This window comes from Akebia trifoliata, chromosome 9 (genome assembly GCF_017979445.1).
Source record: "Akebia trifoliata isolate Shusen 1 chromosome 9, ASM1797944v1, whole genome shotgun sequence".
Lineage (NCBI taxonomy): Eukaryota > Viridiplantae > Streptophyta > Magnoliopsida > Ranunculales > Lardizabalaceae > Akebia > Akebia trifoliata.
In genome coordinates this window covers 6,547,863-6,563,216 of record NC_141383.1, presented here as the reverse complement: position 1 = coordinate 6,563,216, position 15,354 = coordinate 6,547,863, and the positions used below count along the sequence as shown (strand labels likewise).

Sequence of the window (15,354 nt, the reverse complement as noted above, 5' to 3'; positions counted from 1 at the left end):
CAACAACAACGCAGGCTCTACCTTCCATCATATAGACCTATCATTGAAAAATACAATCAAAAGTCTTGAGGGGTGATACAATGCATCATAACAGCTAGGGGTGCACATGGTCCGGATTGGTTCAGATTTGTGGCAAAATCGGAACCGAACCAAACATGATCGGTTCTATAAATTTGAAACCAAACCAATCCAATTACCCTATAGAATTGAACTAATCCAAACCAACCTTGGTTCGGATTGGTTCAGATCGGTTCTCATACTTATTATTTTCAATAGTCCAATTAAAATAGTTAAAAATTAAAATTAAGCAAAATAAATATTAAACAAAGCATCACGCATAACACATTAAAAATAAAAATCATGAAAAAATTAAAAAATAAAGTAAAAAAGTCAATTTTAACACTTACCTTGTAAAGGATGATTGAGTATTATTTGAATGTTTTTACTAGGGGTGCAACTTGATTCAGGTTGGTTCGATTTAGAGTAAAATTAGAACCGAACCGACCAAAGTCGGTTCCATTATATGAAAACCAGAACCGAACCGATTTGGTCTAGAATCGAACCAACCCAAACCAATCTTAATTCGGTTTGGTTCTGTTCAGTTCCATGGGTTGCAAAAAACAAAAAAAAGTTTTTCTCCCACAAATTTATCAATAAAATTTAGTAAACACATGAATTATAAAAAATTAAAAACCAAAAAAAATTTATGACATCACATAAAAATTAGATTAATTTCAAAAAAACAAATTGGATTTCTAAAAATTATCGAAAAAATTAATTTTTCTCCAAAACCCACCCCAAAACAAAATGAGTTTAGCTAACCTACAGTCACACTCCCACAGCCGCACGTCGAGAGAGAGAGAAGACCTACCGGCCACCAAAGTTCGCACGCCCGCAGTCCCACACCGAGAGAGAGAGAGAACGCAACCCGCAGCAGCTCCTCCTCCGACGAGAGAGAGAGAGAAAGCAGCAGCAAATCTTCCTCCGACGATAGAGAGAGAGCAGCAACAGTAGTAACAGCCCGGCAACAGTTCCTCCGACGGCAAAGAGAGAGAGAGAGAGTAGAGGGAAAAATGAAAGACAAAAAATCAGTTTAGGGTTTTTAAAAAAGAAAAAAAAAATTATATTTTATTTAAAAATAATTGTTGGCTCGGTTTTCGGTTTTGTTCAATTTTTTATTAAGTCTGAACCGAGAACCGAACCGAATCCATCGGTTCTTTATTTTGAAAATCCGAAATCGAACCGTTATTAATCTAAACCGAACCAAACCAATCCAAAACACACGGTTTGGTTCAGTTCTCGGTTTGAACCGAATTAACTTGCACCCCTAGTTTTTACCTTATATCTTTTAAGATTATATTTTTTATACATATATATATATAAGTTCTAAATTGAGAGAAAAGAAAATTAATTATTAATTAGCCCTAATTAGGCTTTAAAACTATTACATAATCTAAGTAGGTAAAAATGCTAAAAAGGACATCTAGACTTATTTTAACACTCCCCCTCAAGTTGGTGCGTGGATATCAATAACGCCCAACTTGGACAGGACACCTTCAAAGGTGGTTTTGCTAACACCTTTGGTAAGAAAATCAACGAGTTGTTGAGATGTAGGAATAAAATGAATACAAATCTGTCCAAGAACAATTTTTTCTCTAATGAAATGACGATCAACTTCAATATGCTTCGTTCTGTCATGCTGAACCGGATTTCCCGCTATGTTAATAGCTGATTTATTATCGCAATATATTAAGAATGGGATTGGCATAGGAAGACAGGAGTCAGCTAGTAAAATCTAAAGTCACAACAACTCACACACTCCAAGTGCCATAGCTTTGTATTCTGACTCAGCACTCGACCGAGATACCACATACTGCTTCTTACTGCGTCACGTTAACAAGTTGCCACCAACTTTAGTACAATACCCAAAAGTAGACTGTCTATCAGTCACTGAACCAGCATAATCTGCATCTGTCCATGCTTCAACACGTAGATGATCATGATTGCTGAATAAAATACCTCGACCAGGACATCCTTTAAGATATCTAAGAATACGATAAACAGCAGTAAGATGAGATGTTCGAGGCGAGTGCATAAACTGACTTACAACACTAACAGCATAGGCAATGTCAAGGCGAGTCATAGACCAATAGATCAATTTTCCCACAAGACGCTGATACTGACCAATATCCGACACACACTCCCCCTCAGAATCAGCCAACCTGTGATTATACTCAATAGGAGTATCAGCGGGACGAGAACCAAGCTAACCGGAGTCACGCAATAAATCCAAGACATACTAGCGTTGAGAAATAAATATACCGGACCGGGACCGCGCAACTTCAATACCCAAAAAATAGCGAAGATTTCCAAGGTCCTTAATCTCAAATTGACGGCTTAAATAAGTTTTTACCTCGGTAATGCCATCATCATCATCTCCAGTAAAAACAATGTCATCCACATAAACAATCAGAGCAATGTTTTACCTTGGGAGTGACGCAAAAACAAAGTGTGATCAGCAGAACTTTGATGGAATCCAAATTGATGCATAGCCATAGTAAAGCGAGCAACTATGATTGATGAGTTGACTGTTCTTGATAAGACTTAGACTTGGAAAATTGTTCCTCTTCCACCTGGAAGGAAAGCTATGGGATGTTGCTGGGTTTTCACCCTTAAGCATAATCCGGATGGTTCTATTGCTCGTTATAAGGCCCATCTGGTGGCCAAGGGTTATACTCAGACTTATGGGATTGATTATTAGGAGACATTTGCTCTGGTTGCCAAGATGACCACCATTCGTGTTTTCCTTTCTGTTGCTGCTATTAAGGGCTGGTCTCTCTATCAGTTAGATGTTAAGAATGCATTTTTCAATGGTGATCTTCAGGAAGAAGTATATATGGTCTATAAAGCGAACGGTGAAGACGACAAACATGGGTAGGAGAAGCAGATAAAAGAAACCCAAGAGGTTGGACCATATATACTTCTTCCTGAAGATCACCATTGAAAAATGCATTCTTAACATCTAACTGATAGAGAGACCAGCCCTTAATAGCAGCAACAGAAAGGAAAACACGAATGGTGGTCATCTTGGCAACCAGAGCAAATGTCTCCTAATAATCAATCCCATAAGTCTGAGTATAACCCTTGGCCACCAGATGGGCCTTATAACGAGCAATAGAACCATCCGGATTATGCTTAAGGGTGAAAACCCAGCAACATCCCACAGCTTTCCTTCCAAGTGGAAGAGGAACAATTTCCCAAGTCTAAGTCTTATCAAGAACAGTCAACTCATCAATCATAGTTGCTCGCCACTCTGGATAGGTAATAGCATCTGCAACAGTAGTAGGAAGAGAAATAGCGAAAACAGAAGCAAGAAAACTCTGATAAGAAGGTGAGAGAGCTGAATCAGATACATAATTATAAATGTGATAAGTACAAGTGCACTTACCCTTACGAGTGGCAATAGGACGATCATCACATGAAACAAAAGGAGGCAGAGCTGGAGGCGAGGAGGCAAGCTGGTCTGGCATAGGAGTGATGATAATATCACGTGGACGCCAAGAGTAAACCTGCAGGGGAAAAGGTAACAAACAGACGGGGGGGAAGGAGGAACAGGTAAATGAAGAGCAAAGAGGACAGGTAGGGGATCATCAAAAGAGTCTAGGGGAAACCACTCAAATTGAATTCCAACAGACCCATTGTAGTAGGGGGTATGCTCAAAAAATGAAATATCCCGAGAAATGAAACGCCGTCGAGAAGGAAGATGATAACAACGATAACCTTTCTGGGTAGAGTAATAACCCAAAAAAATACATTTTACGACCTTAGGGTCAAGTTTAGTACGAGTTTGGTCATGAATTTGAACAATACAAACACACGCAGAGACAGGGGAAACACGGGATGATCTAGACAGAGCTGAGAGAAAGGCGTGGCAAATTGAAGAACCCGAGAGGGGGTTCGATTAATAAGGTATACAGCAGTAAGAATTGCATCTGCTCAATAGGATTGTGGCACGTTCATATCAATAGAGATGGCACAAGTTAATTGTAGAATATGACAATTTTTTCGTTCTGAACGACCATTCTGCTGAGGAGTCTTAACATTAGATATTTGATACTCAATGCCAGACTCTAAACAAAATTTTAAGACCTCACTATAGGTGTACTCAGTTCCATAATCAGAACGGAAAGTCTTGACTGTATGACCAAACTGGGTATGGACCATAGCAAGAAATTGCTTGAAGATCCCACAAACTTCACTCTTGTGTTTCATAAGATAGACCCCAGGTAATGCGACTGTGGTCATTGATAAATAAGACAAAATAGTGAAAACCAAGAATAGATGTAACTGAGGAAGGACCCTACACATCTGAATGAATTAGGTCAAACAAAACAGGTGCAATAGTATTCATACTAACAGGATAAGAAGAATGCACATGTTTAGTTAATTGGCAAGTTTCACAAGAAAAATCAAGTAACTTATTATTATTAAATAAAGTAGGGAACATGTGTTTTAAATAACCAAAGGAAATATGGCCTAATCGTAAGTGCCAATGCATTACAAGAGCCTTATTAGACTAACTAGAACTACTACTACTACTACTACTACTACTAAGTTGAAAAACAGAATGAGTGTTAGATGAACCGGGTACGTCCAAGAGATACAATCCATTCACTTCACATCCAGTTCCAATCGTCCTCTTCGACCCCAGATCTTGAAAGACACAATGAGAAAGATAAAAGGTTGCACTGCAGTTAAAATTTTTGGTAAGACTACTAACAGATATAAGGTTAGTAGTAAGTTGAGGAACATGTAGTGTGTTATTTAGGGACAACGAAATGTAACAGGAAAATGACCTTGACCAGCTATAGAAGACAACAAACCATCGGCCAAGCGAACCTTGCGATGACCAGAACAAACACTATAGGTTTTAAAAAAGGAAGACGTACCGGTCATGGTATCAGAGGCACCAGAATCAATGATCCATGGTGATGAAGTGGTGGAAACATGTTTGCAAATGCAAAGGTGCCTGAGTGAGCGAAGGTAGAAACTAGTTGAGATGAGGTCTCCATCTGATTGAAGAATTTTCTAAATTCATCAAGCTCGACTTGGGATAGAGATACCGAATTCGATAAGGAAACTGTAGTTGAAGGATGTGCTAAGTCAATTGTCTGCTGAGAGACTACATGAGCTGAAGATCATTGACTGTTGACGATTTTAATTAGGACAATCACAAAGTGCATAACAACGAGCATTCACATGACCCAACTTTCCACAATGATCACACTTATATCGTTGACGGGTAGACAGAGATCCACTATGAGAATGTGGAGAAGGTAGGCGAGCAAGCATAGTGGAGTGATCTCCTGAAGAAAGAGGTAAGACAGCTGCGCGACGACTCTCATCAGCCAAGACATAAGAATATGCAGTCTGTAGAGACGGAAAATGATCCATACCCAATAAATGAACTCTCGCATACTCAAACTCATTCCGAAGACCCGCTAGAAACTGAAAAACCTGATTCTTATCCAAAATTGACGCATACAATGTCTTATCAAGATGGTCTTTCCAGGCGTAGTACGAAGAATAAAATGTCAACTCTTCCTATCGAGCACATAGTTATGATATATAGGTAGTAACAGAAGAGTTACCCTGCGAGAGACAAGAAATCTCACGCTCTAGGTTAAAAATCCGGACATTGTTTGACGTTGGGAGTAAAGGCTCTTTGCGAAATCCCATATCTGTTTTGCTGTCGAGGAGAACATAAAACCGGCTGCAATGTGTGGTTGCATAGATGTAACTAGCCAAGAATGGACCATAGAATCATTAGCAAAGCAATGTGAGTAAGAACTGTCGGTCTGTGCAGGTTGTTTGTCCGCCCCTGTGAGGTAACCGATCTTCCCTTTTCCACCAATGAACATTTCAACCGATCGTGCCCAAAGGAGATAGTTAGGACCATCTAATTTCACGGTAGTAATTTGAATACCTGGAAAGTCGGTTGAATGAGAAAGAAGACAACTCGATCTATTACTAATACCAGTAATCAAGGAAGAGGATGACTCAGGGGCCATCAAATAATCCGAGTACTTTGGTTTAAAGAGAGTTCAAGAAGATGAGGGCACGACTCCCTAGGATAAAGTGATCGCAGCACCCTAAAGGTGACAATGCACGATCGAAAGAGCTGTAAAGGCTGATTAAACACTGTTGTGAGTGACCCAAGTAATCATTACCGCAAGTATAGGGAATCAATGAGCAAGATAAGTGTGAGAACAGCCTCAAACAGCACCCTACTGTGATCGAAAAATTCCGTATGTGTTCAAAAACACTGCTGGCACCCTCATATAACCACTACCGGGTTCGAAAAAATAAAACACAGCCACCTGTTGTGTCGCACAAGACAGAGTAGCCACCTACTGGTGTCGTTTGCTCAAAAAACAATTAAAAACAGCCACCTGCTGTGTTGCACAAGGCAGAACAGCCACTTATTGGGGTCGTCTGCTCAAGAATCAACTACCTATTGTGGTTGTAGGGTCCAGACAGTCACCAGCTATTTCGTACAAAACAGAACAGCCACCTGCTGTGTTGAAAAAGCTTAAACACAATCACCTACGTGATCACAGATGTCTAGGCTGCTACCTTGGGTGTCGTAGGACTTCACTAAAGTCACCTTGGGTGTCGCAAGGCAGAGATACAGCCACCTTGGGTGTCGCAGGCCCTAAACAGCATCATTGCTGTGAGTACAGTCTAATCACAGGCTTTGAATCTTGTTTAACTCCCTATTGCATGATGCAATTAGGGTTTGTAGCAACAGAGAACCCTCGTAGGGGTGATATGCTTGAAGCGAGTGGTATAGAGACTTGTTTTAAGGAAGAAGTCGATTGAGTTTGTAACAGATGAAGAAGGAGTTCGATAGAGGTTCAAAGAGCAGGCTCTGATACCAAGTTCAAAATTGAGAGAAGAGAAAATTAATTATTAATTAGCCCTAATTAGGCTTTAAAGCTATTTCACAATCTAAGTAGGTAAAAAGACTAAAAAGGACATCTAGACTTATTTTAACAATATATATATATTAATAAATATAAAAGTTGGTTCGGTTCTATTATACCCCTAATCCTGAACTGAACCAAATCAATCGGTTTTTTTTTTTTACAATCCGTACTCAAACCAATCCAATCCAAAAGGCTTCGGATTGGTTCGGTTCTCGGATTTACAGGATCCAGTGTGCACCCCTAATAACAGCCTCCCTTAAAATACTGTTGAAAGTGAGGAAAAAATAGAGAATGCAATCTCGATATCACCAAGCACGACGAGGACACAAGGCATGAGAGATTTTATAATATTGAGTTCAACATGGGAAATAACACCAAAAATAAAGATTGAGTAACAAACATCGTCAATAATCAAAACTATGAATTTTGTTATGTAAGGTTTAAATGGTCAACGATTATGAGCAACAAGAAGTAATTAATTTGGTGATTCCAATCAACTTTAAGAAGCATGCTAAATAGTCCAATTCTGGACCAGCACAACAAAGAGTAAATCCGCACATTCTCATCAATTGAAGATAGAAGCCCACATAATACATATTAAAAAGGATGTTCTTGCATCAAATGCAATTTTTCATAGTAGTCTTAATATATCTTTTTGTTCTTCGGCCTTGAAGACAAGAACATTCTCAAGAGAGGTGGAATACTGCAATCTGTTTTAAATAAAAAATGGTACAGCAATCAAATTAAATCAGATTAGGGTTTGGTTGGAATCAAATTGATATTGGTTTACAATGGGATTGAGCTAAGGAGTTGTGCATTAAATTTTATTTTGGTAATTTGTTACCTTCAAAAAAGCGTCTAATTGACCTTTCAGATCAAAGAATAAACGAACTTTAAAACATTGCCTAGGCTCACTCCTCCCTAGAGTAGAGCACAACAGGGGCCCCCAGCATCAAAATTGGTTTTTAACACCCCTTCCCCTTCTCTATTAACCTGTCACTGGGAGTTTTGGTTCCTGATAGTTTGTGAATTAAAAGGAGACAACAAGTGGTTCAAGTAGGCTCCTTTTTTTACTGGATACAACAACTCAGTCCAGATTTCACTTGGAAATACAAATAGTAATTGAAAAAGACACTCCATTTCGAAAAACTGACCAAAAATTATTCATAAAAAAATGACCAAAAACCAGAACACTAGGTTAGAACTCCCTAGAGACCAAAGATCAAAGCTTCATTCCATCTCAAAATGTTTCAGTCTCAGGAACAAAGCAACTCCAACGAGAAATCTGGGGTTTGTCTTGACATTGTCTACCAACAATCCCAGTTGAGATCTCGATTTTTCAACTAAGATGTGTCCCAAGAACGGTTATTTAGACACATTGAAACTATCTTGAACTTGACGTAAAAAAAATGCATTAATTGATTTTCAAAACACTTCAATCCAAGCCAGTTGATATAAATGCAAAACTATAATAAAATAAATGAAGAATAGAAGCAAACCTCAAGATTCTGAACTAAAGTATCAAAATCTATTGAATCTAGATCATTCCCATCGTCAACTCCATCACGATAGTTTTCCATCGACACAACTGTACAACCAATTACAGATGCTACCTTCTCTGCTAAGCTTCATATATGAACAAATTTGCAAGTATCGATTAAAGTGTTAAAAAATATTCTACCTAACTATCAACAATTGAACTTTAAAATATATCTACATATACCTCGTTTTACCAGAGCCACTAGGACCACCAATGCCAACTGTCACAAGACCCTCTTTTTTTCCTCTGAGTTCTTGAATAGCTTTTACTAATAAATAATACCCATGATCAAAGGACTGCACTAACACACCATAATTAGGAGACTCGAAAAGGTGAACAAAACAATTATGCAAATATTATGGAAGACTTACTTAGGTCATAAATTTTTGTTAGGGCATCGATTTCCAACAGATATTTCAAACCTTAAAATGCTGTAAAATTTATAAGACTAGGCCAGAAGTGACCCAAATTTCATAAAAATGGATACAAAATCTTTAAAAAAAAATTAATCTTTTTTTTTTTATACAAAATTTAAGACCTTTGAACAGGACTTGTAATACAAAAATCAAAGTAAGCAAGAAAACACAACCTTCCAATCAAAGGTGTGCTTCAACCAAGGTTTTGAATTTCTCTTTCGATGCCAATTTTCAGGCAGAAATTCAAATGTAAAAAATGCAGTAAATTGGACGAAATTTCACAAAAATGAATCCAAAATCCCAAATTGTTCCTGAAATGTAAAACCGGAATCTATAATGCAAAATATCAAAGTAGGAAATCAAATACACCCTTCAGATCAAAGTTAAGCTTGAACCAATGTTCTGAATGTCTGTTTCGATGTCACTCTTCGGTCAATGAAACCCAAAAATTCCAATCGTAAAAATGCAGTAAATTTTTTACTAATAATTGACCAAATTAACCGAAATGTTTGAAATATTTGTCGAAATTTAAAACCGTTGAACAGGCGCGTAACTCTTATAGTAGAACAAATCAAAGTAGGCAAAAACAACAACAACAATAATAATAATAATAACAGCCTTCGATCAAAAATTTGAGACATTTGGGGGAATTTTCGATGGCGAAGATTTAGGAGCCTAATTACAATAAAAACGTAAGCAATCGAAGGTGATGGATGAATTGTGTGCTCCTTACAACAAAGAAATAGATTTGAGAAGAAGAAATTATTTAATCCAATAGAAAGAGATTGAGGCGAAGTTAAACTTACGACATGGAGAGGGAGAGATTGAAGAATTGAAGAAGAAGTGGAGGAAGAAGTAGAGGGTTGTTGGAGGTATTCTCGTCCTCCTTCTTCGAATACTCTCTGAACTACTTCGTCGTCCATGAGGACTTTTTGGTATTTGTCTGTGTGTGTGTCTCTCTCTCTCTCACACACACACTCTCCCCAAATATAATGCTGTTGTTGTTCTTGCAGACACGCAAGAGAGAGAGAGAGAGAATCTAGCTTTATAAATGTACTATAATAAAATGGGTTGGTTGCTTTAGCCTTTAGTGGGAGGTTTTAAAACTAATCTGGAGACCGAGATGACTCGGGCGAGATGATCAGCTCATCAACGTGAATCGTCCATCACTTGGACCGTAAATGTGTAAGTTGTTTGAGTCGTGATAACCGGACTCAAAAAAAACATACTCAAATCCACTCAACTGACGTGGAATGTGAACAGATTCAATGAATTTTTCCTCGAGATACAAACAAAAATCTATGGTTCTGTGTACGTTCCACGTCAGTTGAGTATATTTAAGTAAGTTTTCTTCAAGTCATTCCAGTATTATTCAAGTTGTTTTAAACGGTTATTAAACGTTATGCGGTGAAATACCCATTTTGCTCGTATGGTAAATGCTTATGGTGACAAAAATCGGTCATTTTTTTTTTTTTTTAAGTCACGATTAAATCATGATTTTGATAGTTATTGATTTAATCCCAATTTTTTTCAAAAAATCTCCGATTATATTTATTTTAATTATTTTTTATTTAATATATAAAATACATATTCTATTTTTACTTTTGTTACTTAAAACAAATATTTTTTATTTTTTTCAACTTTTGTCTATTTTGTTTTAAGATTTCTCTTTTCGAATAATTCCTGAATTCCGACTTTGTCACTATGAATGAAGTAATAAGGGTATTTAGAATATATTAGTAAATGATCTTTTACTATATGGTATGAATCAAGAGAGATGGTCAATGTCAGGGGTGCAACTTGGTTATGTTTGGAGTTGAATCTGAATCAGATTGACATAGGTCAATTCCACTAAATAAGAATTATAAGCAAACCAACATGCCAAAAGAACCAAATTGAACTAAGATTAGTTTGAATTGAACCAAATTGAAATAAGGTCAGTCTCGTTCAATTTGATTCCATGGATTGTTTGTAGGAAATTTAGTATAAAAATTTTCATAGGTTCATGGTAATAACAAAAAAGGACCATTTTTTTTAATACTCAAAATAGGATTATTTGCTACAATAACTCATTTTTTTTTTAACAAAAATAACCTTACCTACAATTTCTCTAATAAATTCTTAAAAATAATCTTCTAAATTGTAACTTCCACCCCCTCATATCATCAAAATATAGAGAAATCTATTCTCTCTACCAAAACCTATCCAAAAAAATCATTGGAGTTCACCAAAGAAACTATAGATTTGAGGAATAACAGTGAACCTTGTAGCTCTCATTTATTTCTTTCATTTTTTAAATCATTTATATATGGGTAATTATAAATAATAATAATAATAACCAAATTTAAATATTATTTATAAAAAAGTAACAATTTTTGTAAATTTATTGAAAGAAACATATTTCGGCACTTAAACCGTTGAAATTTTTTTTGTTTTTTTTAATCCAAATTTTAGCACCTAAACAGTTGAAGTTTTGTAATTATTTTTTTAATCAAAATTTTTCGCACTTAAAATGCGGAAGTTTTTTTTTTTTTGTTTTTTTAATCAAATTTTTGGCACTTAAACCGTAAAATTTTGATTAAAATATTAATAAAAACTTCGACACTTAAAGAGTCGAATTTTTTTTTCATTATTTTTTTAATATAATAATTTTCTTCAATTTTCTTATTTTTAGTAACATTATTATTTAAAAGTATTTGTTTAATATTTAATTATTAAAATGTTAAATATTTAATTATCAAAATTTTAAATATTAATTACTTTTTTAGAAATAGAATACCAAGAATTAGTTTTTAACATTTTAAAATTATAAAAAATCGTTATAATAAATTATATGATAAAAATTTGATATAACATTGATTAGTAGAAAAAGTAAAAATTATATTTTAATTACTTTTAATAAATAGAAAACCAAGAATTAGTTTTTACTATTTATTTTTTAAATAATTAATAAATTATTATATTTTTAATAATTATTATATTTACACATTTTCTATGTTTTCTATTTATAAAAAAATAATTAAAATTTTTAAATAGTAAATTGATAAAAATAAGAAAATTGAATATCTGGATGTGATTTTCATTTGAAAATTAATTAATATTAAATTTTACTCCTATTTATATTAACAAAAAAATTGGTTTTTCGCGCTATTTTTTTCCTCTTCCTCTTTTTCTCTTCTAGTTTTTTTTGATTCAAATAATATATAGGTAATTTTCTTAGTATTTCTTTTTTAATAATTAATTAAAATATATATTTTTAACAACTTATTTGATTAAATAACTACTTGATTTATAGAAATTTTCAAAAGAAGGTTTCAATCATCGAAAAATCCTATAAGAACTACAAGAAATAAGTATCTTAGAGGATTCACTATGAATCTAGATTTATAAATGATTAGTAATAGGTAAGTGGAAATGCATATGTATTACAAAAATTAGGATTTATACCCCATTCATATTTTAATAATATTATATTAACAAAAAAATTGGTTTTTTCACTCTATTTTTCTTCTCCTCGTTTTCTCTTCTAGTTTTGTTTGATTAAAATAATATAAGGTAATTTTCTAGTATTTCTTTTTTAAATAATTAATTAAAATTATATTTTTAACAATTATTTGATTAAATAACTACTTGATTTATAGAAATTTTCAAAAGAATGTTTCAACATAAAGGCAGCGCAGCTCCTGGTGACTTAGATTGTCTAATTAACTTTTTGTCAAGCAGATCTTGTATTTCTTTTTTGCATAATTCTAAAAATCGAGAATTCATTTGAATAGGTCTAGCTTTTGTGGGAATATCTTTTTCTTTTAAAATCTGAGACATATGGTAAGTTTACTTGATGGGTTTTTCTGTACCAAAAGGCATTGGGTATCTCAGAGCAACAATTTTTTATTAAAGTTTGTTCAAAATGTTTTATTTTGTTTTGTAATTTATTGTTAGAGACATCTTGTTTTATCTTTTGAAATTCATTTTCTTGATTTATTAATTAAGTTGTTTTTCTTTAGATTTAATTAGGTTTATTAATACGTCAACTTGTCCGTATGTAGGGGTGTTATAAAGTCAAAGAGTAATTCTGTATTTTCTATTTTGCAAAGGATTCCGTCTTGTTTCATTATAAATGGCTGTATTTGATTCAAAAAGGGGTTTCCTAGTATGGCTTCTTGTTGTAGATTTGGAACGATTAAAAAAGGGACTGGGATACAAGTTTTGTTTTTGCAAATATAAGAATCTGTGATACAAGCCAACCTATCTTCAAAATTCTATGAAGCCATTCTCTCCCAAACACAAAGTGCTATTGTATCTCACAATCTCGATCAAGATGGCCAAATAGCTTATTCAAAAATAAAAATTCAAAAAATAATCCCTGAGCAAGATTGGGGAAGTTCCTTTTGGACTTCCAAATATGTCAAATCCCCTTCTAACCAACAAATTCCCTTCACATACTGGGACTATCAAAATGCTTGGGAATACGTTCTACTCATTCAAAATACAAAAGGGTCTCATTCTTGGTTCATTCAATTCTGCCAAAATTTCAATAAACAAATCCCTTATTGGTTCTTTACCCAGTGGTGGCAAATTTATGGCTCAACCTCCGAAATTCTTCCCTTTGAGCAAGTTACCCTCTTTGAAGAATTTATCAACAATAATAAATTCAAAGTTGAAGACTTAAATTATCAAAATATGCTGTTCTTTGCCCATACTAAATATCCATGGATTCTTAGATGAAATCATTCAAAGGAAATCCTAGATAGTTTTCCCACATTCTTCAAAAATACCTACGTAAAATGGTGGGATAAATTTGATCAAACCAAAGTTGCTGAATCTTCCTCCGCAAAGAATTCACCCTTAAGGATTTCTCCATCAAAATTTCCAAATCTACCAAAATCATCCAAAACTTATGCTAAGGTTGCTGCTTCTCCTACGGTAACTCCAACAACATCCCCAGCAAAAGTCTCTGCTCAAGATTTCTTGACAGCCATTGAACAAATGCAAAAGATCTCCAAAGAACTCAAGAGCCTCAAAGATACCATATCCAGCCGTGGATCTGTTACTGCTAAATCCTCTTCCTCCAACAGTCCCTTTGAAAACGACGACGACGAAGATGTTGAGCAGTTTTCGTTCTAAAAATAATACGTACCAAATACGTACCAAACTCAAGAATACAGGTACATTACCAGCAAAGAAGAAGTCAACAAACGGCAAGCCAAAAGTCAAAGCAACAGTCAATCAAATTATTATCCATGAGCATGCGCTCACTTTAACTTTAATTATTATCTGTCCAGTCGGTATAAACGTGTCTTTATGTAATTATTGTTCCACATGCTCCCATCTGTAAATGCGCATATAGCATATTACTTTATGCTGTCGGTCAGTAGAACTTTAATAATGGTTGTAACTATTGTATCACATGCGCTTGTCTGTAAATGCGCATATTACTTTTATTTTGTCGGTCAGTAATACTTTAATAATTGTTGTAACTATTGTATCACATGCGCCTGTCTAAAGCGCATAGGATCCTATATTGTCAGAATGGCTCTGCTTTAGAAAAAGGGGGACTTCCTCTCCTATAAAAGGGGAAATGAGAAGACCTTCAGAGGACACCCTGGAATATTCATCTTCAACCTTCATCCACTCCATCTTCAACCTTCATCTCCAATCTCCATCTTCGACCTTCATCCACTTTTCTCATCTCCAGCCTCCATCTTCGACTTTCATTCACTTTCATCAAATCAAAAGTCCATCATCCCTTAAAAGCCTTTCTCTTCCTCTCTCCTCTTAATCCTCATATCCTCAAACGTCATATCCTCATAATCCTCATATCGTCAAAGTAATATCCTCATATCGTCAAGTCAAATGACACGATTTGACGATATGAGGATATGAGGATTATGAGGATATGACGTTTGAGGATATGAGGATTAAGAGGATATGAGGATTAAGAGGAGAGAGGAAGAGAAAGGCTTTTAAAGGATGATGGACTTTTGATTTGATGAAAGTGAATGAAGGTCGAAGATGGAGGTTGGAGATGAGAAAAGTGGATGAAGGTCGAAGATGGAGATTGGAGATGAAGGTTGAAGATGGAGTGGATGAAGGTTGAAGATGAATATTCCAGGGTGTCCTCTGAAGGTCTTCTCCTTTCCCCTTTTATAGGAGAGGAAGTCCCCCTTTTTCTAAAGCAGAGCCATTCTGACAATATAGGATCCTATGCGCTTTAGACAGGCGCATGTGATACAATAGTTACAACAATTATTAAAGTATTACTGACCGACAAAATAAAAGTAATATGCGCATTTACAGACAAGCGCATGTGATACAATAGTTACAACCATTATTAAAGTTCTACTGACCGACAGCATAAAGTAATATGCTATATGCGCATTTACAGATGGGAGCATGTGGAACAATAATT

General features: G+C 35.0%; 1 protein-coding gene across 1 annotated transcript in view; it reads right to left on the bottom strand.

Moving 5' to 3' along the window:
- Positions 1 to 9,994, bottom strand: part of LOC147394213 (P-loop containing nucleoside triphosphate hydrolases superfamily protein) — a 73,087-nt gene extending 63,093 nt beyond the window's left edge. The window contains exons 1-3 of the mRNA XM_086454559.1: positions 9,752 to 9,994; positions 8,713 to 8,825; positions 8,489 to 8,615 (exon numbers count right to left, since the gene is read on the bottom strand). Coding sequence (XP_086310685.1) covers positions 8,489 to 8,615; positions 8,713 to 8,825; positions 9,752 to 9,868 — 357 coding nt within the window. The 5' untranslated portion in view covers positions 9,869 to 9,994. The remainder of the gene's footprint in view (positions 1 to 8,488; positions 8,616 to 8,712; positions 8,826 to 9,751) is intronic.
- Positions 9,995 to 15,354: the final 5,360 nt, after the last annotated feature.